General features: G+C 44.7%; 3 protein-coding genes across 10 annotated transcripts; 2 read left to right on the top strand and 1 right to left on the bottom strand.

The window, feature by feature from the left end:
* Positions 1-215: 215 nt before the first annotated feature.
* LOC111142874 (DNA cross-link repair 1B) lies at positions 216-7,494 on the bottom strand. Of its 2 annotated transcripts, XM_022496254.1 has the most exons (4): positions 6,986-7,494; positions 6,196-6,361; positions 5,663-5,845; positions 216-2,791 (listed from the first exon to the last, which is right to left on the bottom strand). In XM_022496254.1, exons 1-4 carry the CDS (start codon positions 7,172-7,174, stop codon positions 1,716-1,718), a joined length of 1,614 nt encoding a protein of 537 aa, XP_022351962.1. In that variant the 5' UTR covers positions 7,175-7,494; the 3' UTR covers positions 216-1,715. The 2 variants fall into 2 exon arrangements, with proteins under 2 accessions (XP_022351962.1, XP_022351963.1); XM_022496255.1 differs by lacking the exon at positions 6,196-6,361 and having other exon boundaries at positions 6,986-7,039.
* LOC111142873 (adaptor related protein complex 4 beta 1 subunit) lies at positions 7,196-25,642 on the top strand. 7 transcript variants are annotated; one of them, XR_002640292.1, is made up of 14 exons: positions 7,738-8,185; positions 9,856-10,080; positions 10,773-10,903; positions 11,282-11,429; positions 11,974-12,470; positions 13,495-13,578; positions 14,328-14,431; positions 15,169-15,376; positions 15,595-15,876; positions 16,340-16,790; positions 19,131-19,174; positions 22,024-22,145; positions 24,694-24,914; positions 25,520-25,642. XR_002640292.1 is itself a non-coding variant. In XM_022496250.1 (11 exons), exons 2-11 carry the CDS (start codon positions 8,073-8,075, stop codon positions 16,765-16,767), a joined length of 2,220 nt encoding a protein of 739 aa, XP_022351958.1. In that variant the 5' UTR covers positions 7,196-7,256; positions 7,998-8,072; the 3' UTR covers positions 16,768-16,784. The 7 variants fall into 7 exon arrangements, 4 of the variants coding, with proteins under 4 accessions (XP_022351958.1, XP_022351957.1, XP_022351959.1 ...); XR_002640294.1 differs by lacking the exons at positions 22,024-22,145; positions 24,694-24,914; positions 25,520-25,642 and adding an exon at positions 20,408-20,455; XR_002640293.1 differs by lacking the exons at positions 22,024-22,145; positions 24,694-24,914; positions 25,520-25,642 and adding an exon at positions 19,481-19,537.
* LOC111142875 (BCL2 like 15) lies at positions 20,437-25,582 on the top strand. The gene is given in 6 exon segments (XM_022496256.1): positions 20,437-20,498; positions 21,551-21,703; positions 22,024-22,145; positions 24,694-24,727; positions 24,730-24,914; positions 25,520-25,582. Coding segments are annotated over 5 exon segments (486 nt in total). The 5' UTR covers positions 20,437-20,498; positions 21,551-21,576; the 3' UTR covers positions 25,538-25,582.
* Positions 25,643-27,613: the final 1,971 nt, after the last annotated feature.

The raw sequence follows: 27,613 nt of genomic DNA, 5'->3' as shown, positions 1-27,613 counted from the left end.
ATGGAAGATTGAAATTATATACAGTATTGCCCCAATTTTAAAAATTATAATACATTTATACCTACAGAAAAGGACTAGAAAAAATTATACATACAGAAAAGAACTAGAAACAATTGATGTACATGGAGGAATTAAAATTTATTTTTCTTTTCTGTTTTTATATGACTTGCAAAATTTCATGTTTTATATATTGAATAATCTCTTTAGAGAGCCAGAGGCTAAGAGAACCAATATTTGAAATATCCATCATGGGGTAGCCACCGAGCTAAGAATTTTACCAATTATCTAACTTCCAGAGCAACCAGGAAAAGTAGGTCTCACAGTCTATTTTACAGGTGAGGAATGGAGGAGCCACTAACTAGACATGAGAGCTCTTTGCCCAGCGTGTCCTGGACTCAAGCCCAGGACGAGCCCATGTTTCCTGCTGCCCCACAAGCCTCACCTGCTGCGGCTCTGAGTGGGCCCATGGGAGGCTTACAGTGAAGGTCACTGACAAAACAGAACTGAGCGCAGCTTGCCCAAGAGCAAGGCCTCACTTTCTAAATTCTTCCTATCTTCTTCTGAAGGTAGAAACCACCTTCTTTATTGCGAGGCTCCATTCCGAAGCCATTTTTACCCCTGTACCCAGCTCCACTCGCCTGTGCCCTCTCTCAGAGCCTGTGTTATCTGCTGTCCTGCTGATTGGTTGGGCATGTTGTCAGGCCGTGAGCAGAAGGACAGGGCAGAGCTGCGCACCCCCACCCCTTCCACCAGCTGGCTCCTGGGTCTCTGCCCTGGATACTAAAACAAACAGGCTGTGTGCTCTGGTTCCCTACTCAACCCAAGGGGGTGGGGGGGGGGAGAGTAGCAAATATCCCAGCCATGAACAATCAGGAGTATCTGGCAGCACTTTTGATCTTTTATACCTTTATTTCAGCCAAAGAGTCACGGCTTCCAGGCAGCCAGGAGGCCGTTGTACCCCTAAGTCTAATGCTCAGCTGGTTTCAGGTATGGCCTTGGTAAGGGGTGCCCAACTCCCCAGCTGGCTCTGTTCCAGAGAAATCTCCTGTGACACTAATTGTAAACTCTCATGGAAGCAGGGGGGAGTTTCTCTCCCCTGTTCCAGGGTTCTTCATTGCTTCCTGCTCGCTCCCAGAGGCAAAGAGAGGAAGCCTCTTTGATGGGGTCACGGCAAGTCAGTGACATTCAGGATTGGAACGTGCTGCCTGGATCACCACTTTATCCTCCAGCAGTGCAGTTCCTGACTAAAACAACAACAACAACATAACTACTTATGTTCTTTGATCTGGGAAGAGGGAGAAGGGGACATGGGGAATGGCACATGGCCCACCAAGAAACAATGGGAATAACCTGGTCCTTTCGGATTAAGACCACATCTCTTTCTGCACCCACATAAGAGGACTGCATGTTCAAGAGAGGTGGAGAAATACTGGGTTAAAGTAAAGCAGATTAAATTACCGCAGGACTTCTCAGAACCTTTAGTGTGCTCATGTATACTATGCAGGGGGTGTAATGGGAAGTGTTTCTTAAACACAGTCAACCATAAAACTCATGAGTCTGTAGGCACTGGGATTTCAATGAACACGCTTTGAGAAATATTTCTCCAGGGTGAGCCCATAGGGATCCTGTGAAGATAGGAAAGTAAGGCCCATCACAAACCTCCTCCCCAGCCAACAGTCAGTCTTTAAAACTGCAGGCTGAACCAACCAAAGGTATCATTCTGCATTCTCCTCTCTGCACCTGAGCAACAGCTTATGGTATTTTTCCACTTGCTGGTCGAAGTCCCTAGAAGAGAACCGTGCTTGGAAAAAGTTCACTGGAGTCAGAAGGTATTTTAGTGCTAGGCCCCTGAACTCAGGAGCCAGGAGAGGAGCAGCCTTGCTGCTGTGAGACAGGAGAGACTCCCGGCCCAGCCAGGTGTTCTGGTTCCTTGTGGCCGCTGAGCCATCGTGGTTTCCCCTGGGTACCAAGTGGGGCACTACACCACTTTCTTCCCCAGTTTCTAGAGAAAGAAAGTCCTCATCTGTCGACTCTAAGTGCACTGAAAGACTTGCAGTCTGTACAGTCACCATCTTCGGGGACTCAGAGATAGGGACTGCCCCATCCCATTCTTTGCTGCAGAGGTCCGGGAACAACTGTTTCTTGATCTGCAAAGGATGGTGGGAAGCCTGCTTCTCAAGGTCCCCAGGAAGGTTCTCATTCTTTGCCCTCTTTGAGTCCCTGTCAGCTTGAGATTGATCAGCAGTTTCCTGAGAGGAGTTAAACACGACGCCCTGGGTTCGTGGCCTCCTTAGCCTCCTTTCTAACAACGGCCAGAGAAAGCTTGGTTTCTTTGAGGAGGAATTCATATATTGCTGCACAGAGTCTGGGATCAGAGGCACAGAGAGCCTGGGGTTCAGGCTATCCTGAAAGTAGTCCCTACAGGGCTGCCGACTGACAATGGGCACCACCCGGCCAGGCTTCAGCGCTGCAACAAAGGTCCGAAGCTCTGAGTAAGAGGAATGGTCAGAGTAAGGGATGACGTGGATGTCGGGGTGGGAGCAGCGGATCTTCCGGCTCGTGGGAAGGATAGCAATGGTAGGGTGGGTCTGGTTCCAGTGCAGCATGGCAGAATGGCAGACCTCCATGTGGTCCACCGCATGGATGCGGCCGGCCTTCTCCTCCACTGTGAACACATCCGCCAGGCCCAGCAGCTGCACCAACTCCAGGCGCCGAGGACTCAATACCACCCAGGTCTGAAACTCCAAGGCCAGCTGCTCCAGCAGTGACTCTTTTCCCAGGCTATAGAGTCCTGAAGCATGTTAAAAGGAATGGGAAAAGCAAGAAATGAAAGAGAGGAGATACCGGGGAATCCTAATACGTCACCCAAATGTTTCATAAAAATACACAAATGGGGCAATCGGGGAGTGTTTCAGGGAGGAGGTGGGATTTGAGCTCAAATACATGGAAAATGGGGAAGGGCCTACCACTGATTCCACCCACTGGTTTGGTTCAACAGAGGAAAGCATTTACCAGATGCTAGGCACTGTGAAAATAAGCACAAGCCTCAGTCCTCAAGGAGTATAATCTACATGGGGACTCAGAGGCCATGTCAGAGACATGCACACAGTATTATGAGGGCACAGAAAAGTTATCTACCAGTTGACAGAGTAGGGAAACTTCCCTGAAAATGGCAACTGAGTTGTCCTAAAGGATGGGTCTGAGTTTACCTGGCAAGGGAAGGGGATGGTTCAGTGTTACGAATGTGCCAAGAAGGAACTGGTAAGAAATGACACAGGAGGGAAGGGTCGAATAATACAGGGCCCACATATATTGCTCAGGAGTTTGAACTTAATTCTGTTAAGTGAAGGGGAGCCATTAAAGAGCATGCAGCAGGAAAATGGCTTATTTTATTTTATTTTTTAAAAATGATTACTTGGGGCGCCTGGGTGGCTTAGTGGGTTAAGCCTCTGCCTTCGGCTCGGGTCATGATCCCAGGGTCCTGGGATCAAGCCCCGCATCGGGCTCTCTGCTCAGCGGGGAGCCTGCTTCCCCTCCTCTCTCTCTCTGCCTGCCTCTCGGCCTACTTGTGATCTCTTTCTCTGTCAAATAAACAAATAAAATCTTAAAAAAAAAAAGACTACTTATTTATTTGTTTATTTATTTGACAAAAACATAGCAAGAGAGGGAACACAAGCAGGGAGAGTGAGAGAGGGAGAAGCAGGCTTCCTGCCAAGCTACCATCAGGGAGCCTGATGCGGGGCTCGATTCCAGGACCCTGGGATCATGACCTGAGCTAAAGGCAGGCACTTAACGACTGAGCTGCCAAGAGCCCCGAAAATGGCTGACTTTAATCACAGGAATAATATGATCAGAGGAGAGCTTGAGAAGACAAAAATGGCAGGAGTGTTACTGGATCACCTAGATGAATAGATGCTGAAATCAGCAGTTAGAAGGCCCCCAAATGAGGGCGCCTGGGTGTGTCATAAAGGATGGGTCTGAGTTTACCTGGCAAGGGAAGGGAACACCTGCCTGTGCTCGGTTAAGCACCCGATTTTTGATGGGCTCAGATCATGACCTCAGGGTTCTGAGATCAAGCCCTCAGTGGGTTCCAAGCTCAGCATGGAGTCGGCTTGAGATTCTCTCTCTCCCTCTGCTCCTTCCCCTCCTCATGTGTGCTTGCACACTGTCTCCCAATAAATAAAATTTAAAAAAAAAGAAAAAAAAGGCCCCGAAATGTTTTATACTATTATGGAATTGCTAAAACAATGTTTCTGATTTCTCAGTGTGTCTGATTTTAAGCACAGCATTCACCTGAATATCTATATTCTGATAAATTTCCCGGGTGGCTCAGTCAGTTAAGTGTCTGCCTTTGGCTCAGGACATGATCCCAGAGTCCTGGGATTGAGTCCCTCATCGGGCTCCTTGTTCACCAGGGAGCCTGCTTCTCCCTCTGCCTGCCACTCCCCCTGCCTGTGCTCACTCTCTCTTTGACAAATAAATAAATAAAATCTTTTTTTTTTTTTTAGTTTCTTTTATTTATTTGACACAGAAAGACACAGTGAGAGAGGGAACACAAGCAGGGGGAGTGGGAGAGGGATAAGCAGGCTTCCCGATGAGCAGGGAGCCCGATGTGGGGCTTGATCCCAGGACCCTGGGATCATGACCTGAGCCAAAGGCAGATGCTTAATGACTGAGCCACCCAAGCACCCCAAATAAATAAAATCTTAAAAAAAAATTTCACTCACTCAGATAACAAATATTGAGTGCCTCCTTAGGCATTAATCTAAGCATTTGAGATATAGCCACAAGTAAAACAAAGAGCCCTGCCATTGTGGAACTTATATCCTAGCAGGGGTAGATAGACAATAAAAATCAAATACAGCAATATGCAAATTGTGGAATACATTATAAAACAGTAAGTGCAATATTGGCCCTCCTATTTAAAACCTTCAATAACTTTTGCCCAAATATAATCATTTAGATCAAGTTACATTCAAGGATTACATTTAGGATCAAGTTCAAGCTTACAAGCGAGCACTTTAGCCCCTCCTACCTTTATAGCCTCCTCACCCACTGTGTGCCTGTCATGCTGGCTGCTACTTCTCTGTTCCACATGCAAGACTCCTTCCTACCTCCATCCATGTTCTCGAGGAGTTTGTGTGTGTGTGTATGGCAGGAGACGTGGAGAATAGACAAATAATAAGCAACGGCATATTAAAACATGGACAGAGTATACTGGAAGGTGATGAGTGCTATTAAAGAATGAAAAAATTGAGTTGGTATAGGGGATCAGGAGTTGGGAATGTCGCAGTAGAGATGGTGGGAAGATTGCATTTTTTTTTTTCAAAGATTTATTTAGAGAGAGAGTACACACATGGGGGTGTGGGGATGCTGGGCGGTTGGGAGGAGCAGAGGGAGAGACAGAATCTTAAGCGGATTGGGAGCTTAGCTCGGAGCCCTAGTCAGGGCTTGATCTCATGACACTGAGATCACGACTTGAGCCAAAACCAAGAGTCAGAGGCTTAACAGACTGAGCCAATCAGATGCCCTGGGAAGATAACAATTTTAGATAAGGTTTCAGGGGTAAGGAGGGGATCTACAAAGACCAGAAAGATATGAGAAACCCCCCAAAACCCAAGATTCACTATGGGTAAAAGAAAAAGGAAAGGAAACCACTTACCAATCTTTATGTTATGCTGGGGGTGCTTTCGAATGAGCTCAACAATCTGGCGGGCAGCTTCTTGTCGGGAAGGAAGAATCCAGGCTGGGTTACAATTGGTGTTGTCTAGGTATAAGGTATGGATCTGTTTCCCCAGTTTCAGGGCTGGCTCCTTTAACATGGATGGTGTATACCGAAAGTCACCTAGAAGAAGAATATATGGGGAGCAGAGAGTCAGTGACAAAAGTATAAAACACAAGCCTCTCCCAGCTTCCAACAGCTGGTGGACATTTGCTTACCAGCCTGTGCAAAAACTCATAGGAAGTCTGGCACTAACATAGTATAGCTTCTTTTTGGAAAGGTCTGAATTCTGCTTCTGTTTTTATTATTCTTTATAAGGTTTGAAACCTTAAAGAGTGGGAAATCAGTTGAGAAAGGGTCACTATGCTCATATGGGATGAAGCTAGGAGGTCTCCAGACTTCTGAGTTAAGGCTGCTCAAGAAAAAGTAGTGTCTAGGCTGGGAAGGTGGGAGGGACCCCTTGGAAGGCCCACCTGTGTAGAGGATGGTTCCAAAGTATCCTTCAAAGAGAAACATGACAGAACCAGGGCAGTGATTGGCATCAATGAGGGTTACAGTCATGGTCTCCCGCCCAATTTCATCTAGAGGCAGGACATGGCTCTCACCAACCTCCAAGGCCCGGATCCACGCCTTAGGTACCTGAGGAAAAAGTTGGTCATTCTAGTGAACACAAAATCTCCTGCTTGATACTGCCCTGAATCAGGAACTAACCCTTTACTGAAATCAGGGAAAGCAAATGACATCCTAAGCTACCCAGGAGCAGAAGGTCTAACTGACAGTCCCCTCAAATGCTCCCTTCTTCCTCTCACTCTCCCTTCCCACCCTTCGTACAATTTAAATTAAGAGTCCAAAAAACAGTCTAGCCAAGCGATTCTCAAACATTTCTGATCATAACAGTCCCTTGACGGGCACCCGTTAAAAAAATTCCAACCAGCTATCCAGTACCTGCACCAGCTAGATCTACTGGAAGGGGGGTGGGGGGAGAACTGAAGAATGTGTCACCCAGCACTTTAGGTGGATTCTTGAGACTAGACATACACTAGCCTAGTTTATCTGAAAACGTAGGTACAGTCTCCTTGGCTGGACAGAAAGATCTCCCCAACTTATAGCTGAAACATCCACATTTCTGGGTTCGAACAACTCCCACATTTGTAAAAATCAGTCCTCCAGGCCCCTACTCTACGAGTCAGGCTGTGACAGATCGGGATTCCCACCCGAATGCTCGTCCCAGCTCTCGGAGGACTCCCGCCCCCTGCCCCGTACCTGCAGGTGACGATGCACGAGGTAAGCAGTGATTGGGGAGCAGTAGAGGGGCCGGGCCCAGGTGCTAGACAAACCCACGGTGTGGTCCGAGTGCATGTGGGACAAAAAGAAGAGCCGTGCGGAACCGGCCCGGCGCAGGCTCCAAAAGTCCACAGCGATGGGCGTATGGGGGATCAGGGCCCCGTTCATGGTGGCGGGGCTGGAGAGTCACCAGCGAGATCTTCATGGGCACAGAGCTCCCGCGCGAGGCTCCCGCGACCGCGCCCTGAAGGTAAGTCACGCTGGGGCAGCCACGCGGCCAAAGACCCTAACGGGAAGCCAGGCCAGCAGAGGACTACTAGGTCCCGAGCGTGGGCAAAAAGAAGGAAGTGGCGGTGCTCCTGAGAGTCCCGGGGGGAATCGCAAACCGCGGACGACGCTCCACTGAGCGCCACTCCTACCCGCGCGCGGGAGCCGGCGCTGAGGCCGGGCGCTCAAAGCGCGCGCTGCTGGGAGGAGACAGGCCGAAGCAGCGGATTTCCGAGGGCCCGCCGCGCCTCCACCAGAGGGAGCCGCGCGGCTGCGCCGGGAGGTGAAAGGCGGGGGAAGGGCGCCCTAAGGTCGGCGTCCGGGCGGCGCTCGGCGCTCGTTGCGAGAAGGTGAGTGGCAGCCGCCGCGCGCGGGCGGCCCCCGAGGAGGCGGGACTTCCGCAGAAAGCTCGATTGGGCCTATCCCGGCGGGCAGCCGCGCGGAGGCGCACCGAGGGCTGGAACTGGCGAGGGAGGATTCAGCGGACCTCCGGCGGCGGGGCTGGAAATGGGGCGGAGGGTCTCGAAGTAGCAGGAGCGGTTTCGGGAGGAGCGAGCCGGCCTGCAGGTCCCGGGAAAGAACCGCAGAGCCTCGTTCGGGGCTCGCCGGGGCGCGGAGAGGGTTGGTGTGAGAGTGCTTGGGCCTGGGCTGCGGCCCCCGGGGAAGCCGAGGCTGGGGTGAGGTCACGCCTTTGGTCTCGCTTACTGACATTTGCTTTACCCAGGTTCCCTCGTCAGGGCTAGGAGGAGCTCGCGAGTTACCTAGGGGTTCTGTGGGGGCTGCCTGGTGACTGTCGAAGATGCCGTACCTTGGCTCCGAGGACGTGGTGAAGGAGCTCAAGAAGGCTCTGTGTAACCCTCACGTTCAGGCCGATAGGCTGCGCTACCGGAATGTCATCCAGCGAGTGATTAGGTATCAGCTACCGCCCGCACTCCCCGCGGCGGCCCCCATCCGGGACCCCACCCCTGGCCGCTCGGAAAGTGTGAATGAACCCAGGGCAGGGTGTGATTTGGTCTTCCCGCTTCTCTGGATGGCCACGGCAGCCTCCCTTGTGGCACTTGCTTGACTTCGTTTACTCAGCAGGGTGGTTACACCCATGTCTTGAACTTAGACTGCTGACTCCCAGATCTATAGAGTCTAGTACAGAAAGCCTTTTGTATCTTCAAACCCACATACCTACTGCCTGCTGGGCATTCCCATCTGGATGTTTCTTCAAAGACATGCAAAGTAGCACCTGCATCCTTCCCCTCTCCCCAAACCTGCTCTTCCGCTTATATTTGGGTTGAGGAATGTCACCGTCCTGCTAACCAAGGGAGGAAGTCAGTCTTGATGACTCCTGGTTTTCACTTCTCGAGTCAGATGGTATGGATATATAGTTCTAAATATCCATCCTCTTCCCCCCCCCCCCCCCCGCCAAGAAAATGTCTATTCATTTCTTTTTTGTTGGCACCGCTGTTCTGGTTTTATTACCAAAGCAATTGAAGTGGCTTCCTAGGTCACCTTGCCACCTCATTTTACTCCGAAGTTTCCTAACATGAGTTTGAACGTATAATTCTTGGCTGTAGTTGTGGATGCACAAAAGTCCCTTGGGATGCTTTAAAAAAAATGTACAATTTTCATCCAATCCAATAATGCTGCTTTCAGTCGGATGGGATGGAACCCAGGAATATGCATTTTAAACAGACATCCCATCTGATTCCTGTAGGAGACCAGGCTTGAGAAACGGATCTACAGAAGGAAATCCAAACTTCTTATCCTAGCACCCCAAGAACACCCTAACACAACTACTTGCAGACTCTTAAAGAACGTAGTATTCTTGCTGATGTCTACACGTCTCATAGCATGCATTACGTATTTTATGTATGTGTAATGTATTTTACTACTACACCTGCCTAGAAAATTCCAGCTCATTCAACTAACGTGTTACTTCCTATTGGAAGTGTTTTATGATTTCTTGTCAGTATTAGACTTCTGGATCCCCACTGCACTTTGTCTATTACTTCTTTTTTTTATTTTAAGATTTATTTATTATTTGGAGGGGGGGAGAGGTAGAGAGAGAATCTCAAGCAGGCCCCCTGCTGAGCTCAGAACTGATGTGGAGCTTGAATTCACAACCCTGAGATCATGACCTGAGCTGGAACCAAGAGTCAGATGCTTAACCAACTGAGCTACCAAGGTGCCCCAACCTTGTCTATAACTTCAGTTTTAATACTTACCTGTTTTAATATTTACCTATTGTACTGTATTTAGTGGTGTTTTTGTCTTGCTCCTTAGTTATACTTCAAGTTTCTAAAGATCTGAGACCAGGCCTTCTTCAGGTTTATGCCCCAGAACATATCCCTGGAATGTAGAAGCTGAATTAGACTGGAATGTACCAGGAATTCAATAAATGTTTGTTAAATGCATAGAAGAATGTTTATTATAGGTCCATGGTGTGAAGTATTGTGCAATGTAATAGACAAGATAGACTTGGTTGCTTCCTTCACAATCTAGTTGGATAACCAGGATGTGTATAGATAAAATGTCTTTCATTGTAGGCTGTGGATTATGTATTTTACTTCTGCTGTGTGTGTTGGTTTCAGGCACATGACTCAGGGCTTGGACATGTCTGGTGTCTTCATGGAAATGGTGAAGGCCAGTGCCACCGTAGATATTGTTCAGAAGAAGCTGGTTTATCTTTACATGTGTACATATGCCCCCCTGAAACCAGATCTGGCTCTCTTGGCCATTAATACGCTGTGCAAAGACTGTTCGGATCCCAATCCAATGGTGCGAGGGCTGGCACTACGAAGCATGTGTAGTCTCAGGTGAGTACCCTCTTCTCTGACTGTTTATCAGTGGCTGATGGATTCAGGAGACCATGGGAAAGGTTTTCAATGGTGATAATCTATTTGAACTTCTTAATACTAGAGAAAATGTGCTTGTAACTTGAACCCAAGTTTTCAGCCATTGCTTAGACTTAAAAAACTATGTCACATTACATTAAATGTCACATGTTACATTAAAGGGAATTTTCCATCCTCACTCTTGCTAAAATAGTTCTTGATTTTGGTTAATGATTTCTAAACAATTATGTAGATAATGTATTTTTGCTGCCCTTGTAGTAGTATTCTAGATGAAGAGTCAACTATGACTTTTTAAGTTTAGCAGTGGCTTTCCATAATTCTTTATTCTCTTTTAAAGATTTTATTTACTTATTTGACACAGAGAGAGAGAGATTGAGAGTAGGAACACAAGCATGGGGGAGTGAGAGAGGGAGAAGCAGGCTTTCTGCCGAGCAGGGAGCCCGATGCAGAGCCCAATCCCAGGACCCAGGGATCACGACCTGAGCCAAAGGCAAAAGCTTAACAACTGAGCCACCCAGGCGCCCCTCCCTAATTCTTTATGATGTGATAGTTGTACATTCAAACATCTACTAAACTTTGTTAAGTGAATAGGAGCTGAGTTCCATCAAAGCTAGCATTTCAGGATCTGGCTGACTCCAGTATGTGTTGCTTAGGATGCCTGGTGTGCAGGAATATATCCAACAGCCCATTCTCAGTGGTCTGCGAGATAAAGCTTCATATGTCAGGAGGGTGGCAGTTCTTGGTTGTGCCAAGATGCATAATCTTCATGGAGACTCTGAAGTGGGTAAGTTTCAGTGTAATCTGTCATGACCAGTATTTATTTTTGCCTCAGTTACATGTATGACTTCATAAAAGATGACGTGACTTCGGGAGAAAATAGTAATGTGGCCTTACTTCTGTACTTGTCTCTTTAAGTAGAAAGGCCGGTTTGGTATTTTTTGAGATCACAGAAGCCTTTTCTCTGGGGCTCAGGTGAGATCCATCACGTTAGCTACTTAGAACAGTCTGCAGATGGCAATTTTTTGCCTTGCACTTTATTAATGCCTTTGTTATTTTTGTAGCAGAGAAGTTCAGCTTTGTCTGCCTGGAGCTAGTACTCTGGCTCTGTTCCTGAGACAGTGAAGCTGTTAACTTTATCTGAGATCTTTGTGCTCTTTTATAGACGGTGCTCTGGTAAATGAATTATACAGTTTGCTGCGTGACCAGGATCCAATTGTGGTTGTGAACTGCCTGAGGTCTCTAGAGGAAATTCTGAAACAGGAAGGAGGCGTTGTTATCAACAAGCCCATCGCCCACCATCTCTTAAATCGGTTTGGATGCCTCGGTGCTCTCTTTGTTATGATGAGATCTGCATCCTAGTGGGATCATGACATGTTGAATCAAGGAGACATTTTGAACAACTTCTGTAGAGTAGTAAAGTTAACCATGACTATTAGCTTCCTCGTATTTCACTGAGAGGATTTCTTTATTTGTCTTAGTTTCTTTTGGTGGTATAGAGAGATGGCAGAAATATCCCTTGGAAATAGGTTCTGTCCTCCCTTACAATCATTATGTCCCCCAAACTAAGTGATTTATACTGTCTTAAACTGTAAAGACTCTGGATCTAGGTCCAGTGATCATGGTCCTTGGCCTTAGATGATGAGAATTTGTAGTATAAACTCATCTCGGAATTGAAAGCCAATTTTGTGTAAACTTTAAATAGCACATGAAAAAGAATAATTCTATTATGGCACAGCCTGTTTTCAAGAATTCTCTCCTTGTTATGATGAACAGATGACTGGTGACATGACATTTGCATGCAGATGGTCCTGATTTGGTTGCTGAAATAACACTCTTCTTTTCTTTTTTGGATAGAATGCCAAAACTGGACCAGTGGGGCCAGGCTGAAGTATTGAACTTTCTGCTACGCTATCAACCCCGCAGTGAGGAGGAGCTGTTTGACATTCTCAATCTGCTAGATAGCTTTCTCAAGAGCAGTAGCCCCGGTGTGGTGATGGGAGCCACGAAACTCTTTCTCATCTTGGCAAAAAAATTCCCCCATGTACAGACGGATGTGCTTGTGCAAGTCAAGGGCCCTCTGCTGGCTGCCTGTTCTTCGGAGAGCCGCGAGCTCTGTTTTGCTGCCCTGTGTCATGTGCGTCAGATCTTGCACAGTTTGCCCGGGCACTTTAGCAGCCACTACAAAAAGTTTTTTTGCTCCTACTCGGAGCCCCACTACATCAAGCTGCAGAAGGTGGAGGTGCTGTGTGAGCTGGTGAACGATGAGAACGTACAGCAGGTGCTAGAGGAGCTCCGAGGGTACTGTACTGACGTGTCAGCCGACTTTGCCCAGGCCGCCATCTTTGCCATAGGTAGGGGTCTGCTGCTTTTCCTTTTGGAGACCTTCGGCTAACCAGATACCTGTGGAATCATGGAGACCAAAAGGGAACGAATCTTGCATCAGAGACAAATTACCACGTACCAAATTACCATGGGGTCAGTGGCCACAGACAAAAGTGGGGAGGGAAGGGTTTTTTTGGCATCACTGGTGTTGCCTTATCTTCTAGGATAGAGAATACAGGTAACTCAAACTAGAGTAATTAACATTTATATGGCCTTTTCTTGGGTACTATCCAGAATGCTTTCCCATATATCATCTTAGCAGTCTTGGGAGGCAGTCAGGAAAAGTAGGAAGGTGTTATCACGTCATTTTAGAGATGAAGAAACTCAGAAACAAAGAGTTTTTTAAGTGGCCAAAAGGTCATGTGGTTCCTGACCCGGGGTCAGAACCAGGCTTTCCAGACTCAAAGTCCTGTGTCAACTGGCCAGTTGTTTATTGAGCTTCTACTATGGGCTATGCATTGTGCTGAGTACAGACCAACACAATAAATCCTAAATCTTACAGGCTTTTTCATATTTGTCTGGAATTCAGAAGGCCAGACTGAGTCACAAAATGAAAGCAGCCCGGGAGCTATGTTTTGTTGGAGGACATCAAGTAGAAGAGGAGAAGGAACCCTTATGTTAGAATGAAGAATGAATATTTTCAGGGGCAGGAAGAGTGAACAAATCGGAGAGCAGAGCTCCTGTGGTCAGGTGTTCGCTCCTGGCAGGGCCATTCCTGTGAGGTGCTCTGAAGCCCACAATGCCTCTTATCTGGCTGCCGCGCACATACCTTTGTTGCTGAAGGTTTTCAGCCTTGTTCAATGGAAAAATTCACTTTTACCAAACATAGGAAACTTAGGTTGTTACTTCATCAAGCAAGGGGTGGTTTTTTTTGGTGGTGGTGGTTGTTAAGATTTTGCCACTCTTCTTTGTCTTTGACTGGTGGCAAGTTTTTTTAAAATGAGGTGCTAAGATTTGACTTACCACTTTTCTCTGCTTTCCGTTCTCCTGTAGGTGGGATTGCCAGGACCTACACAGACCAGTGTGTGCAGATTCTAACAGAGTTGCTGGGGCTTCGGCAAGAGCACATTACCACAGGTAATGGCTGGCTACCCTTTGGGCTTTTTTTTTTTTTTTTTGGCAAATGCCTGCCCTGTTGCAGTTTCTTAAAAAAAAAAAAAAAATTATCGTTGTGTAACAGAGATTTAAGTTTTTCTTTACATCCTCATGTGCTGCCATCAGAGAAGCGTAGGGTCTGTAGATCTGACGGAGAGGGTCTTCAGGTTGCCATAACTCTGCAAGGCTGTTCTGTAGATAATGAAGGCTACCAGAATGCCCGGGCTTGTTAACTCCCCACCCTCACCCCTCTTTTCGCTTTATGACAGCAGAGGCTTCCAGGACTGAGACTAGGGTGAGGCAAGCAAGGTACCCAGGATGCAAGAGGCACTCACTCTCAGGCTTATGCAAATGCTAACCCTGCATGGGTTCAGTTTTACACCCCCAGCGCTTCATTTGCCTCACCCTAGTCCCACCCGTGGTGGCTCCATTTAAACTCTCTTCCAAATATCATTCAACAATAACATGACCTCACATTTGCTTTACATTTTACCACGTGCTTTTGCATATATGAGCTCCTTGATCCTCATGGCCAATCCGATAAGAGCAACACCGATTTAAGAAATTATTGCCCGTGTCAGACATTTCTCAGAAAATCACTGACCACCCCTCTGACACCCATTTTACAGAAATTCACGTGGCAGTCTAGTCTGAATTTGTGACTTCTCTTAAGATTCTTTCTTGTGTGGAGCCTCTAATCCTATGCTCTTGTATCCTGAGCTGTGTTGTAGTGGTGGTGCAAACTTTCCGAGACCTGGTTTGGTTGTGTCCTCAGTGTACGGAAGCTGTGTGTCAGGCCCTGCCTGGCTGCGAGGAGAACATTCAAGACAGTGAGGTAAATGGCAAATTCTCTTTTATCTCCAGGCAGAGGGGAAATTGTTGGGACCCTGCTCTGTGAAATGGAACCTAATTCTTCTTTCTACTCGGTGTCTGAATATGGAAGTTCTTAGAATTGATTGCCACCTCAGATTCTCTTTGGGTGTAGTTAGGGTAGAAGTGATAAAAACATGAGATTTATCTATGATTTTTGCTACAAATGCTTTGATATCATTGTTTTCTTGAACAGTGTTGAACCAGAGATTTTAGACTATGGAGTGTTCAGCTGTAATGAGAATCAGAATCATTTGTGGATATTGGGGCTTCACTGCAGGTCTGCCAATTTAAATACTCAGGAGTGCTGGGCCTAGACACATAGATTTTTAAGAAGCTTCCCAGAGGTCTCCGATTTGCACTCTAGGTTAATTACCATCTTCTTGAAGTGGTTTAGAGCGCTCTTTCAATAGCTTCCACTGACATATTAAACCCCAGACTGGGCCAGAGGCCCCCACACTGAGGAAGCCTCATTATATAACCAATGCAGGCTCTGGGAGTCTTGAGTCTCCTTTTGTGTAGTGACATTTTATTCCTATTTGTTGTAGAGAGTGCAGTCGGGGTGTGGGGGATCGATAACAATGCAAATTGAAGTAAATAAAAGATGATACCTTTTCTGCTGACGTTGTGGGGAACAAAACCCGTTACTGTGTTTGGTACAGTCAAATGGCAAGGACCTGCTCTCACTTCTTCATTCCTCAGGGGAAACAGGCACTTATTTGGCTCCTTGGTGTCCATGGGGAGAGAATCCCCAATGCTCCGTATGTGTTGGAAGACTTTGTGGAGAACGTGAAGTCAGAGACTTTTCCAGCTGTGAAGATGGAGCTACTCACTGCACTGCTGCGCCTTTTCCTCTCCCGGCCTGCCGAGTGCCAGGACATGCTGGGGCGTCTGTTACATTACTGCATAGGTAGGTTCTCCAGAAGGAAACTGTACTTGCCATGTCAGATAGGAAACATTCTGACAGCTGACACTATTTGGTGAGTCATGCTGGGGACCCAAGAAACCACGTTAATGTTCTCTAAGATTTCCTCCCTCCTTTCTTTTTTCCCCCATTCCAGTTGGCACAGGGTAGAAGGAGTGTTTTGGTTTTGTTTGTAATTAACTCAAGTCTTTGTCTTACCTCAGAGGAAGAAAAGGATATGGCAGTACGAGACCGGGGCCTCTTCTATTATCGCCTTCTCTTAGCTGGCATTGATGGAGTGAAGCAGATCCTGTGTAGTCCTAAATCTGACCCTTCTCTTGGACTTTTGGAGGATCAGGCAGAAAGACCTGTGAATAGCTGGGCCTCAGACTTCAACACACTGGTGCCAGTCTACGGCAAAGCCCGCTGGGCAACCATCTCTAAATACCAGGGGCCAGAGCGTCGGGGCCCAGAGCTTCCTAACGCTGCATCCTTTGCCACTTCAGGTAGAAATAGTCCTTACTTTACATCTTGTGAAAAATCTTTACCTTTCGCAATGACTGGTAGGAAGTAGAGTACCCTAGCTATGGCTCAGACTGTGGCCTGAATTTGAAGTCTTCGTGAGCAAGAAAGAAGTTCCTCATTGGCTATTTCAACCATTTGTCCAAAGATAAAAGTCACACTGTGTACTTATGGAAATCTAGATTAAAAAAACATAGTTTAGGGGCGCCTGGGTGGTTCAGTTGTTAAGCATCTGCCTTCTGCTCAGGTCATGATCCCAGGGTCCTGGGATCCAGCCCCGCTTAGGGTTCCCTGCTCAGTGGAGAGCCTGTTTCCCCCCCCACACCCCCCACACACCACCGCTCGTGTGGTCTCTCTCTGTCTCTCAAATAAATAAAATCTTTTTCAAAAAAACACAGTTGGTATAGATTAAAAAGATCTCTTACACAAGCTTTCTAACTCTTTCAGGTCCCCTGATTCCTGAAGAGAGCAAGGAGACGGTTCAGGAACTTCCTGATTCTGGAGCCCTCATGCTAGTCCCCAATTGCCAGCTGACTGCTGAGTATTTTGAGAAAACTTGGTTTAGCCTGAAAGTTGCTCATCAGCAGGTGTTCCCTTGGCGGGGAGCCGTCCATCCCGACACCCTCCAGATGGCCCTACAAGTAGTGAACATCCAGACCATCGCAATGAGCAGGGCTGGGGCTCAGCCATGGAAAGCCTACCTCAGTGCCCAGGATGACACTGGCTGCCTGTTCCTTACAGAACTGCTCTTGGAGCCCGAGAACTCCGAAATGCAGATCTCTGTGAAACAAAACGAGCCAAGGACTGAGACACTGAATAGTTTTATTTCTGTATTAGAAACTGTGCTTGGAACAATTGGAGACATAAAATCATAACAGATTCTTGCTGCTTGTCCTAGGTGAGATGAGTAGCTATCAGAATTCCTAGGTTTTTTTTTTTTTTTATTAGAATTTGCTTTTAAATCCAGATGCTATCAAATACAAACGAGAATGGACAATCTCAGAATCAGGATTTTTATGTTTTTGTCCAAAGACTATTGACTTAGTCCTCTCATACCTATAGGTGAATGACCCCATTTTCTAGGCGATGTCGAAAGGTTAATGTTGGTAAGGGGATGGGGAGGGACTGAGGATAGGATTTGGATTCTTTTCTAATCCATTATAGGGATTGTTTTACTAAAGATGCCTGATGTTTATGGAAACTGATAAAGTCATCGTTTGTGGGGATCATCTTTTCTTCCCTGTATTACTGCAATAAATTCCTCACTGGTCTCCTGTTTCTAATCATGCTTTTCAAGGCCAGAGTCCAAAGTCTTTAGTGCGGCGTCAGAGGTAACTCTTCAGTGTCTTGTCTCACCGCTCGCCCGAACACCCTGTTCTTGCATCGGCAAACAACTTGGCCTTCCTTGAATGCACAAGGCTCTCTCTCACCTCTGTGCTTTGCTCCTGCTTTTATTGCTTGGCTAGAACGTTTCCTCACCCTCATATCTTCTTTCTTTAGGCAGCATCTAGTCCTTGTCTCTCAGCGTTCTGCTCAGTCACGAGCTCTTGCAGGAAGTTTTCTGTGACCCTTATTGCTTTCATTACAGGTTCTGTCAGGCTGTCAAGGCCTCCAGTGCGTGTGTCTAGCAGGACAGTTGTAATTGTTTTCTGTCACTCTTCCTTGCTTTCAGTTTAATTCATACCTGCCCACATTTTCTACATTAACTGAGGCAACTTATGGTGAGAGCAGATGCCATAGGATGGCTTAAAGTATAAATAGTAAAGTATAAATAACCAGAGGATCCACAACAGGGAAGATGAAAATACCATCTCAGACCAGCTTAGTTAGGGATGGGGAAGTACACAAGTGTTCAGGCTTAAGGGCTGACATAATTGGTACAGTTGAGCCTCAAATTTAGCTCTAAGTGATTTGGCTGAGTGAAGAGAAATAGGTATAAAGTCGTCATTAGAGAGGAAGAGACCTTCCAATATTAATTTCCAAAAGAAATTTACATGTAGTTTCACATAGGTGACACGGGGAAAAGTACAAGATTCTTATGGAAGTCAGTAATGGGTTTCTTATCACTTATGGTGTTCTTCAGTGAAAGCAGAGAGCATGACTTTAACATGGACCTTAGTGAGCACATTTCTTCAAGGACTTAAGATAACACAATCTAAATATCTAGCTTAATTCAAGGACTTCTACCACGTAGATACATAAATGGACTGCATACCTTTAAGTTTTTCAGCCATCATTTCTCTCAACTAGGCTCTTAATAAGAGTAAGTAACAGACGGTATTGATTTTTCTGGCAAGGGCCTGGATTTTGTGCGTTGTTTTCCCCCCTGGACAATTTCTAAGGACGGTGATGTTCTTTCCTTCCATCTCCACAGTCTGCCATATAATGATGACTCAGTAAATATTTATCAAATGAATGGCTGTCAATAATTAGATTCTGATGATGTTTTGGGATTGGTGTTTGAAGTGTGTTTTGTTATATTGTATCAACCAAACAGTAGTGGAAGTCCATCTATACTGGGGTTTCTCATAAGCAGCATTACTGACATTGGGTCCAGATGATTCTTTGTATGGAGGGTTTTCCTGTGGTCTGTAGAATGATTATCAGTAGCATCTTTGGCCTATACCCACTAGATGCCAATAGAACCCCCAGTGGTAACAAAAATGCCCAGACATTGCCAAAGGTGCCTTGGTGGGACAAAATCGCTCCCCACTGAGAAGGATTTAGATCATGGGTTCCCACGATTACATGTAGAGAGATCAGAACGGTTTCAAAATTGCCTTTTCCATAGTTCGATATGTTTGGTTAAACCGTGACCGTTTAATTACATACTAAAAGAAAGGAAATGGAAGTGAAAAGTGCTGCCAATTTACAGTGTTATAAAGGAACAGGATATAAATGGTAGAGATTAAGTAAAATTATTTACTTCTTTAAAAATTAAAGGCTATAATTGAAATGTTGATCTAAAGAAAATTAGTAATGGCTCAATAATTGAACAAATGTTACCAAAATGATCCCATTTATTGGAGCTTTTAAAAGATTAAGTCCTACTTGGTCGTTTGTCTGTAATGTGTGGGGCATAGCCAAATATGAGACTGTTGCTTTTGGAAAGTGTACTTTTAAAATGGTCTGAAGGAGGAAATGATTTCTTTAAACTGTAGCCTGGTTTTGCTAATTTATAAGCAAAATGACTAAAGCTTACGTATACCATGAAGTTAATTATATTTCTTCTCCCTAGGAGCTCTCTCTAGCCTTGGCAGACATATGGTTTGACGATGTGATGTAAGTAGATGCATATTTTTAAAATCCTTGAGGGTAGTTGATATTGTGCTTTTAGAAAAATGACTTTTTAATGTCTGGGTTAGGAAATAGTATGTGACACGTGTAATGAATGGTGCTTTAAAACTTTGCAGAGGCAATCATTTGTGTAGTTCCTGACCTTAATCTTACTGCCATGGACTAGTGGCTGTTAAATGCTTCCATTTCCCCCATACCCCTCTTTGAATGGGAGTTCTGTAACCATTATTCTATCCCTTTCTCATATATTGGGTGTTTGGGGGAGGGGAGACAAAGAACTTATTTTCTCAGTTACAGATTTACACATTGAGAGGAGCAGTACCCAAGGATCCTCATTCACAGGCAGACCTGGGGCAGATGACAAGACCCTAGACTTTGAGCCAGTGAAAAAAGGTGATGAGGCTTTTGAGAGAGGGATGTAAATTGTGGCCAGGGCAGCAAAAGAAGCAAGTGATGGTGAAAACACTGTGGCTTCATTTTTTGGTACTACCTGGGAGATAGTACTTGAACTGCAAGAGTGAAGGGGATGTGAGCTGTGGAAGAAGGAATGGGGTGGTTCGGGAATACCCTATAATGAAGGCTCCAGAAGAAATACACAAAGGAGGAAACTACCCCATATTGCCCAGGAGAAGATATACTCCTTACAACATTGATTCTACAAGATAATGCAAAGGATAGATAAGATAATGCAAAGATTAGATTCCGAAGGTGGCATTTGCCCATAAGCACATCAGCTGTGAAACAAATTACTGTGGGAAAAGGTTTATTATTTGAGGTAGGATGGGCTTGCTTTTAAATTTCTATGCTACCACTTACTGATGCCACTTATCTTGGGTATTTAACACCAGCTGGATGGTATCTTATAAACCTTTCATTTGTTTTTGTATGCACTTGGGGAATATGTCAAATTAATTTATTAGAATCCTTAAATTTTTAGTAACCCACTCTAGTGTGAAAGGATGATGGCTCAGAATTCTGTCAAAAGGATCTTCTTCTGTCAGGTCTAAAGCTTACTCAGCAGAACCTGGTTTCAGCCCTAGTGATAGACAACAAATGAAAACAGCCCTTTATGTAATTTCTGTTTCTCATCCAAAAGCAGTTTATGATCATTTGTTTTTAGAACAGAATAGAAAACAGAAGATTGGCTCTTTTTATTTTGCAAGTAGGACTTTCGTTCTGAACAACCGGCTTACTGCTTATGCTTGAATTCCTTATCAGCTCACCAGGTCAGAATACCCTGGAAGAGCTGAGTGTTGACACCCAAATCCCAGACTTAGATGTGGCTTCATTAAGAAGGCAGCCACTGTGGGTAAGTGTCAGTCAGGAGATCTCATAAAAACAGTGATGGAGTCTAATGCCTGTTAGAAGAATCTTACTTAATTCTGTTGGAGAACAAATCCCAGATTCCTTTCATCCTGGTCCTCAGGCCTTGGGCTAAGAGGAAAGACATTTAACGCTTACTACATGTCAGAAACTGCTGGATCATCCCACATAACATTGTCTTACTTAATCCTCATATAATTTCCTTGTGAAATACTTTGTATTATCCCCATTCTTAATTCCTCGAATGCCCAAGTTTTTTCCCCCACCTTCTCAACTTCTATATATCCTAGTCCCACCTGGAATGGTATTATTTCTCCTCTTTGCCTCATAATCCCTCCTTGTACTTCAGAGCTCATCTCAGATGTTAACAACTCCAAGGAAGCCTTCCTAACCCCCTAGGTCTGATTCCCCATTGCACAATGTAATCACACACTATCTCAATAAGCACAAGAAATTATGGATTAATCATGTAATATCAGCTGTGCATGCAAAAGTGTAAGCTCCGCGAGGACAGGAACTGTGTCTGTGTCATTTTCCTGTGTTATTTGTAGTGCCAGGCATAGTTCCTTACCCATAGACACTCAGTACATAAAACGTCTGAATATGGCAAATAAATGCCGTCTATTAGAAGTTGAATGCTGTTCTATTATAACTCTGAAACTTTCTTTAAGTAACACCAGACTCAGAACCTAACAGGAAGTATTTCTAAATGAAATTGCCCAAGAAACTCTTCCTCAACTCTATTTCAGTTCTAAATTGGCTAACAATAAAAGTTATTCATTAATCTTAAGTACTGGCTAGGGTGTGGTTCTGAGAAAAGGAACTAAAAGTTTTCAAAAAGTCTCCCCAGTTTGTGTAGGTGAGCTCTTCAAAGAAGTCCCATGTTTCTGACAGCTAGTTTTGAAAAAAAGTGGTAGGACACGCTCCAGGACTACATGTCCCATTAGGAGACTTTAGAAAGAACAGAGATCGATGCTTCTAGTTTACCAGCAGTTCTGACTTCCTGCTGAGCTGAAACCTGCTTGTTTTGTGGAAAAGCAAAAACTCGGCAGCGAACATCTAAAATGAAGAGGCCCCGAACTTTTGAGGAGCAAACAGAATGCATCTTGAACACTTTACTCACAGACTTCTTAGGCACCCCGATGCAGGTTGCTAACCGGGACCTATGTTGTGGAGACGAACCAGATTCAGGTAAGACTCCTGGCCTGAGGTGCTGATTGCGGGTCAATAAGAGCGTCTGAGTATGCTTTCTTATTGCCTCCTAAGTTTTAAAAGGCAAACTAAGCTTTAAGCAATACCTGAAAATCAGTAGTTTCCATGGAAGGGAAAGATATTCTCAGTGAAGGGAGATTTTCTGACTATGGGGTTGAAAGGATATCGAAGGTGCTCTCGGGAGAGATCGATGCCACAATTGTTTGAAAGTCTAGAAAGCATTCTCCAATGCCCAGATTCCTGGGACTGGCCGTCCCTTCAAGTTGTATAACGCATGTGAATGTGTTCCTCCATCTTAGGAGAGCCTTGCTCTTTTGACGTGGCCATCATTGCTGGTCGCCTTCGGATGTTGGGTGACCAGTTCAATGGAGAATTGGAAGCTTCTGCCAAAAATGTCATTGAAGAAACCAGTCGTGGACGGGTAAAGTTGCTGCAGTTTTTCTGTTCCAGATGCTCCTTTCTTACCACTCTTGTATGACTATAACTAGAAATGTCCTGCAAAAGATTTGGGGGCTTATGTTCATCCAAGGAGAAACAGCAGGAATTCTCCAATTGCTAGGTGTTCAGGAGTTAATCAAAGGCCTAAGTGGTATTGAGAGGAAAATCTTCTGGCAAGGGCTGGTCAACCTTCAGATTGTTCCCATTTGTTTTTCAACAGAGCTGTGCTTACGTGACACGGAGCACATATGTAGCACTTTGTTCTTGGTAAAGCACTTTATTCTTTAATGCACCTATTTAATATTTATTTGGCTGGGAGTGGGTGTCTTCCTTCCCCCAACCCAAGGTCCAGCAATGAAATTATGTACTGGAAAGGCAGGCAGTCCTCAAGTACGTTTTAATGAGTACTGACAGCCGCCACCTAGGGCATATCTGGCTTTTCATCAGAATGCTGATTACTAGCGGTGGCACTTGGATGCTGCATTAGATGTAAAGACCACAGGCAGCGTTCTAGAAGATGTTGCTGCTTGTTATCAGTAATGGCAGATAATACAAACTTAACAGGTGCCAGGCAGTATTCCAAACACTGTGCACTTACTATCTCATTTAAACCTTCCACCAGTCCCTGGGGTATTATAGGAACTGAAACTCACAGTGCAACCTCCCCTCCTGTTTGTGGAATGCCGTGAGAGCCAAAATCTGACCTCTTTGTTCACTGCAGTCTTCACACAACCCAGCATAGTACCTCCTATACGGGAGACCCTCCATACATGTTTTCCTGACTCGCTATCCATTTAAGCAGATAAGGAAACTGAGGAAGAGGGAAACAAGAAATTAGGTTACTGAGTGAGCGTTGAAGTTAGGATTTTAACCCAGACTGATTCCAGAACCACACTCTTCACCATTATGCTTTATTCTTATGAAATATAGCTTGGATGGTACGCCCATTCAGGCAGAACTGGACTTATTACTCCTAATTGCTTGCCCTGAAACTTTCCTAGGTAGCCGAGAGCTGAATTTACTTTTGTTTTTTAATTAAAAAAAAAAAAAAACTTTTTTGGAACTTCCAAATTCATAGGAAAGTTGCACATAATTAGTTGTACAAAGAATTTCCCTCTTGAATCATCTGAGAGTAGGTAGTTGATAAAATGTTCCATCATCCCCTAATACTTTCACATTTCCTTCAAACAAGGCCATTCTTTTATATAACCACATCAAAACCAGGAAATCAGCACTGACACATTATTATCTTGTCCTCAGATCCCATTCAAGTTTGGTCAGTTGTCCCAGTGATGTCACATACAACAAAAAGATCTAGGCCAGAGTCAGATCCTGCATTTTGTTGTCCTGTCTCTTCAGTCCCCTTCAGTTTGGAATTATTCCTCAGTCTTTCCTTGATTTTTCATGATCTTGGTGCTTGAAGATTATGGGTCAGTCATTTTGTAGAATGTCCCTTAAACTTGGGTTTGTTTCATGTTTCCTCTTGAGTGGATTCAGGGTATGTACTTTTGGTAGGGAGGTCACAGAAGAGTTGCTGTGTTCTTCTCATTGCACCTTTTAAGTGGCACAGATTTTAATTTGTCCCATTACTGATGTTAACTTCAGTCACTTAGGATAGTATCTGCAAGGCTTCTCCACTGTAGTTAATATCTGTGGTTAATATAGTTAAGTGTTGTGGAGGTACTTTGAAACTATGTAAATATCTCCTATCTCATCAACATTTCAATCTATTCATTTATTTTTTATATCAACATGGACTCATGAATTCCTGTGTTATTCAAGGGGTGTAACCTGTTACTATCATTATTATTTGGATGCTCAAATTGTCTTAGCTTTGACCAGTGGGTGTCCTCACCACCTGGACTGTGTCTTTTTAGTACGTCCCTGTCATTCTGTGAGTACTTCCTTAATTTCTGACAGCTCTCTTGTATTTTCCAAGCCGCAGCCTGCAATCAGCCTTTTTCCAGGGAGCTCTGGTATCTTTAAATGGAGAATGATATTTGGAAACCAAGATCTGGTTACATATGTGGATGCCCTCTGCAGCTTATTTGGGTTCTGACAACTGCTCTGACTACCAAGGGTCCCCCTACACTATACCACAGTAGATATTGCTTGGCCCCACCTAATGACTTTTGGATCAGTTCTGAGGGGAATGAAAGAAGAGGAGGAAAAACAATTTTTTTTTTAAACTTTAGAATTTCACAGACTTCAATCATTCAAGTAATACCTCTACAACTCGACCAGCTGTACTATTGTGTACTTGATATTTTTCTTTCAAATCACTTTTTACTTTCGGCCCTTTTTTCATGTCTTTAATAATATCTGAAATTATGGGTTTGATGGGCTACTTATGTTTTCTCTGTACACGTTACAATGAATAACAAAATAACACTCCTTAAGATTACCTAGATATGATCAGATACAATGTACTTGCCATTCTCTAGGAAACTCTTGCTCTACTGGACGCCTGCCCCTGCAGTCTCCTGTACCTTTATATCAACACTTCACTGATATCCCGTGTCTCTCTCCAGGCAGGAGCTGCACTTCAGGACACAGTCAAAAGTCTTAGGCTTGGTGTGCTCAGGATTCCAGCTTAGCTTATGAGAGAGCCTTTCTGGCAGTGTCAGTGAAGCTTCTTGAATACATGGCCCACATCGCTCCCGAAATGTCAAGACAGGTCGTTGTCTCCATGACAAGCATGATCAATGGGAACAATGCCATCCAAGAGTTTGTCCAGGGCCAGGGAGGCTGGGTAAGTATGTCGGGGCCCCTGGCTTTGATAGGCATTTGCACTGTTTTTGTACTAATACCCAGGACTCCCAATGCCTGATTCTTTCTGTAAGTTGGAAACCAAGTAGAAGAACAGGTCTCCCTACTTTGCTGAAAATGGCAGTTTGTTGTTTTGTTTTGCTTTGTTTTTCCCCATGGGAAGGGGAGCAGTCAGAAGCTCAGGACTCTAGGTGTTGGACTCCAGAGATACTTTGCCTAAAATTTTAGTTGACTCCTAACAGTGTAAAGCTAAATCCCGCTTCCTATATATAACGGCCTGTTAAGTATACTGGTGATAGAGTACTAGCCTCAGTCCCGCTTCAGAAATTCAGAATCATCCCCTGTCATCTCACAACAAACAGTGCTATCTGCTGCTGCGGTAACTATAGGAGGCATTCTAAGCCCATGTCTTAGTAATCATTAGAACATCTGCTCTCGCTGAGCATTCCTCTTCATTTCCAGCAGCAGCAGAGGCCTCAGTAAGAGCTGTACTCCCTGGAGGTGTCTGCAGATTATTTGTGCTTTCTTTAGGATGCTCCCTTTACAAAGAAGTCCCTTTGACTGTAGGCTATTCCCTGTCCTTCCTAGGAAAACCTGGAGAGCTGACTACGAAGCGGTGGCGCTGTTTCCTAGCTTCAACATCACTGCCACTTTGATCCAGGGATTAACTGCTGGCCATTAAAACAGACAACCAGGGGCACCTGGGTGACTGGTGCTTTCAGCTCAGGTCATGATCCCAGGACCCTGGGATCAAGCTCTGCATCGAGCTCCCTGCAACCCTATTCCCACTCCCCTTGCTTGTGCTATCTTTCCTTTGGAAAAGCTGCTTTCCTTTGGACACAACTGGACTTAGCTGAATAATTTCTTTTCCACCAATTGCTAAAATTGGGAGCAGCCCTCGGAGGTCTACAGAGATTTTGTACTTTCTGTCTTTACGTGAATTTGGAGGAGGTTCCATTTAAGCCAAGACCTCCAGATACAAAGTAATGGTTTGTTAGGAGGAAATTTCAAGGCAACAGAGCAGGCCTCTGCTGGGCATATTTTGGGAAAGGGAACACACGGTAAACTATTAGTTCAGATTGAGCCCTGTCCTTTGGTAAGGATCTTGTCTATTTATTTTGCAGTCTAAATGACTACAAGGGAGATTTTTGTTGAAATCTTGTTATAAGTTGAGGATTTTCTTTTAAATTCCTATCCTTAGTTTTGTGTTAATTTCACCAAAGCAGAATCATTTTATGCATTTTTAGGTTGAAAGCAAAAAAAAACCAGTTTCTTCATCTGCCCTTCTAAGAGAAAGGCCAACAGAAGATAAAACAGTGCGTTTTTACTGCCACAGGATGCAGGAAGTGCTGGCCCACATCTAGGACAGTGGGGCCATCCCAGCTTAGATGAAACTAGCTGCATACCACAGTGTTTTTCAAACAAAGTGCTTTACATATCACTTATGGACCTTATGAATTGCTGATTTCCAGGCCCCATCCCTAGAGATTCTGATTCTGTAGGGTCAGGCTGGGGCCTAGGAGCCAACCCTTTTAGCCAGTTCCACAGGGCATTCTTATGTCCATATAGGACTTGAGCACATTCATGTTAGAACAGGGGCCGGCCAAATCCTGCCTGCTGCTTTTTGTGTCCACAGGTTTATCAGCAAGCAGCCGCACTCACTTGTTTCCATGTTGCCCATGCCTGTATTAGCACTTCAGCGGCACAGCTGAGGAATTGCAGCAGATCCCTAATGGCCTATAAAATGTATTTACTATCTGGCCCTTACAGAAAGGCATGTAGATGCCTGCTTTAAAGCTAAAAGCTAAATGAACATTTCTCTTCAAAGAATCTAAATTCTGTTGCAACCCTGATCATTCGTGCCAAACACAATGGTATACAGGACAATTTTTTTTTTTTTTTTTTTAAGAATTCAATCTAAGAGTGTTTGTCAGTTCCTCCATAGTCCACACTTTCTTGAGCTCTTTGGCAAATCAGAAAGCTCCGGGACCCCTGGATAGTCAGTCAGTAGAGGGTCTACGTTTCCCCAGCCCCTACCTTAAGTGATTGGAAGTGAAGCCTGTGGTATCTGCAGGTGTATCTTGTAGTAATCCTTCATAATCTCATAGATTAGTAGGCAGTCATCACATAGAGACTCTTACATTCATAAACCCCAAGGCTAGACTACTTAGTGGATTGTCAAGAAGAAAAGCATTGCTATATCTATTTTTAAAGAGAGACATTAATGGTTTGGTTACAGTTTGGCTCAAGTGTAACCACATCCCCTCCCTCCAGCAACCAGCTATCTGTTTCCCCTAAATGCATAGAAATAAATATGTAGCACTGCTGCTATATTTTGACTTTTTCAAGTTATGCTATTTCCTCTCTTCATGGGCAAATCACAATAGGTTAGTAATCCCAAATGAGATTTCATGTTTCTCTTAAGTAGAAATTAGCTTTTTTTTTTTTTTTTTGCTACCAAGTTAAGACACTCAGTGTATTCCTTTGTCCCTACATTACTGTAAATTCAACATGGTAGGTTTTGTGGTATTTTACTTCTTGGGTGAAATCGCTATTTTCACTTTGACCAATGCTGTTTTGTTCATGAAATAAAATTGTGTCTATGTATTTGAATTAATTCTCGGTAAATGCAATCTCAGTTGAATGACAGAGAAACAACAGATTGGTGGCTGTCAGGGGCAG

The sequence above is a fragment of the Enhydra lutris genome, unplaced genomic scaffold (assembly GCF_002288905.1).
Source record: "Enhydra lutris kenyoni isolate GAN:26980312 unplaced genomic scaffold, ASM228890v2 scaffoldscaffold9, whole genome shotgun sequence".
NCBI lineage: Eukaryota > Metazoa > Chordata > Mammalia > Carnivora > Mustelidae > Enhydra > Enhydra lutris.
The sequence above is the reverse complement of the archived record's forward strand: the minus strand, read 5'-3'. Positions and strand labels throughout refer to the sequence as shown.

What these genes read in the sequence shown, in the direction of transcription:
- LOC111142873 (XM_022496251.1), top strand. Translation starts at nt 8,073, where the DNA reads ATGCCGTACCTTGGCTCCGAGGACGTGGTGAAGGAGCTCAAGAAGGCT. An exon ending in CGAAGCATGTGTAGTCTCAG is followed by an intron (nt 10,081 to 10,772) that starts GTGAGTACCCTC and finishes TGTGTTGCTTAG; the next exon opens with GATGCCTGGTGTGCAGGAAT. An exon ending in TCATGGAGACTCTGAAGTGG is followed by an intron (nt 10,904 to 11,281) that starts GTAAGTTTCAGT and finishes GCTCTTTTATAG; the next exon opens with ACGGTGCTCTGGTAAATGAA.
- LOC111142874 (XM_022496254.1), bottom strand. Translation starts at nt 7,174, where the DNA reads ATGAACGGGGCCCTGATCCCCCATACGCCCATCGCTGTGGACTTTTGG. An exon ending in TGGAACCATCCTCTACACAG is followed by an intron (nt 5,846 to 6,195) that starts GTGGGCCTTCCA and finishes TTCTTCTTCTAG; the next exon opens with GTGACTTTCGGTATACACCA. An exon ending in CCAGCATAACATAAAGATTG is followed by an intron (nt 2,792 to 5,662) that starts GTAAGTGGTTTC and finishes AACATGCTTCAG; the next exon opens with GACTCTATAGCCTGGGAAAA.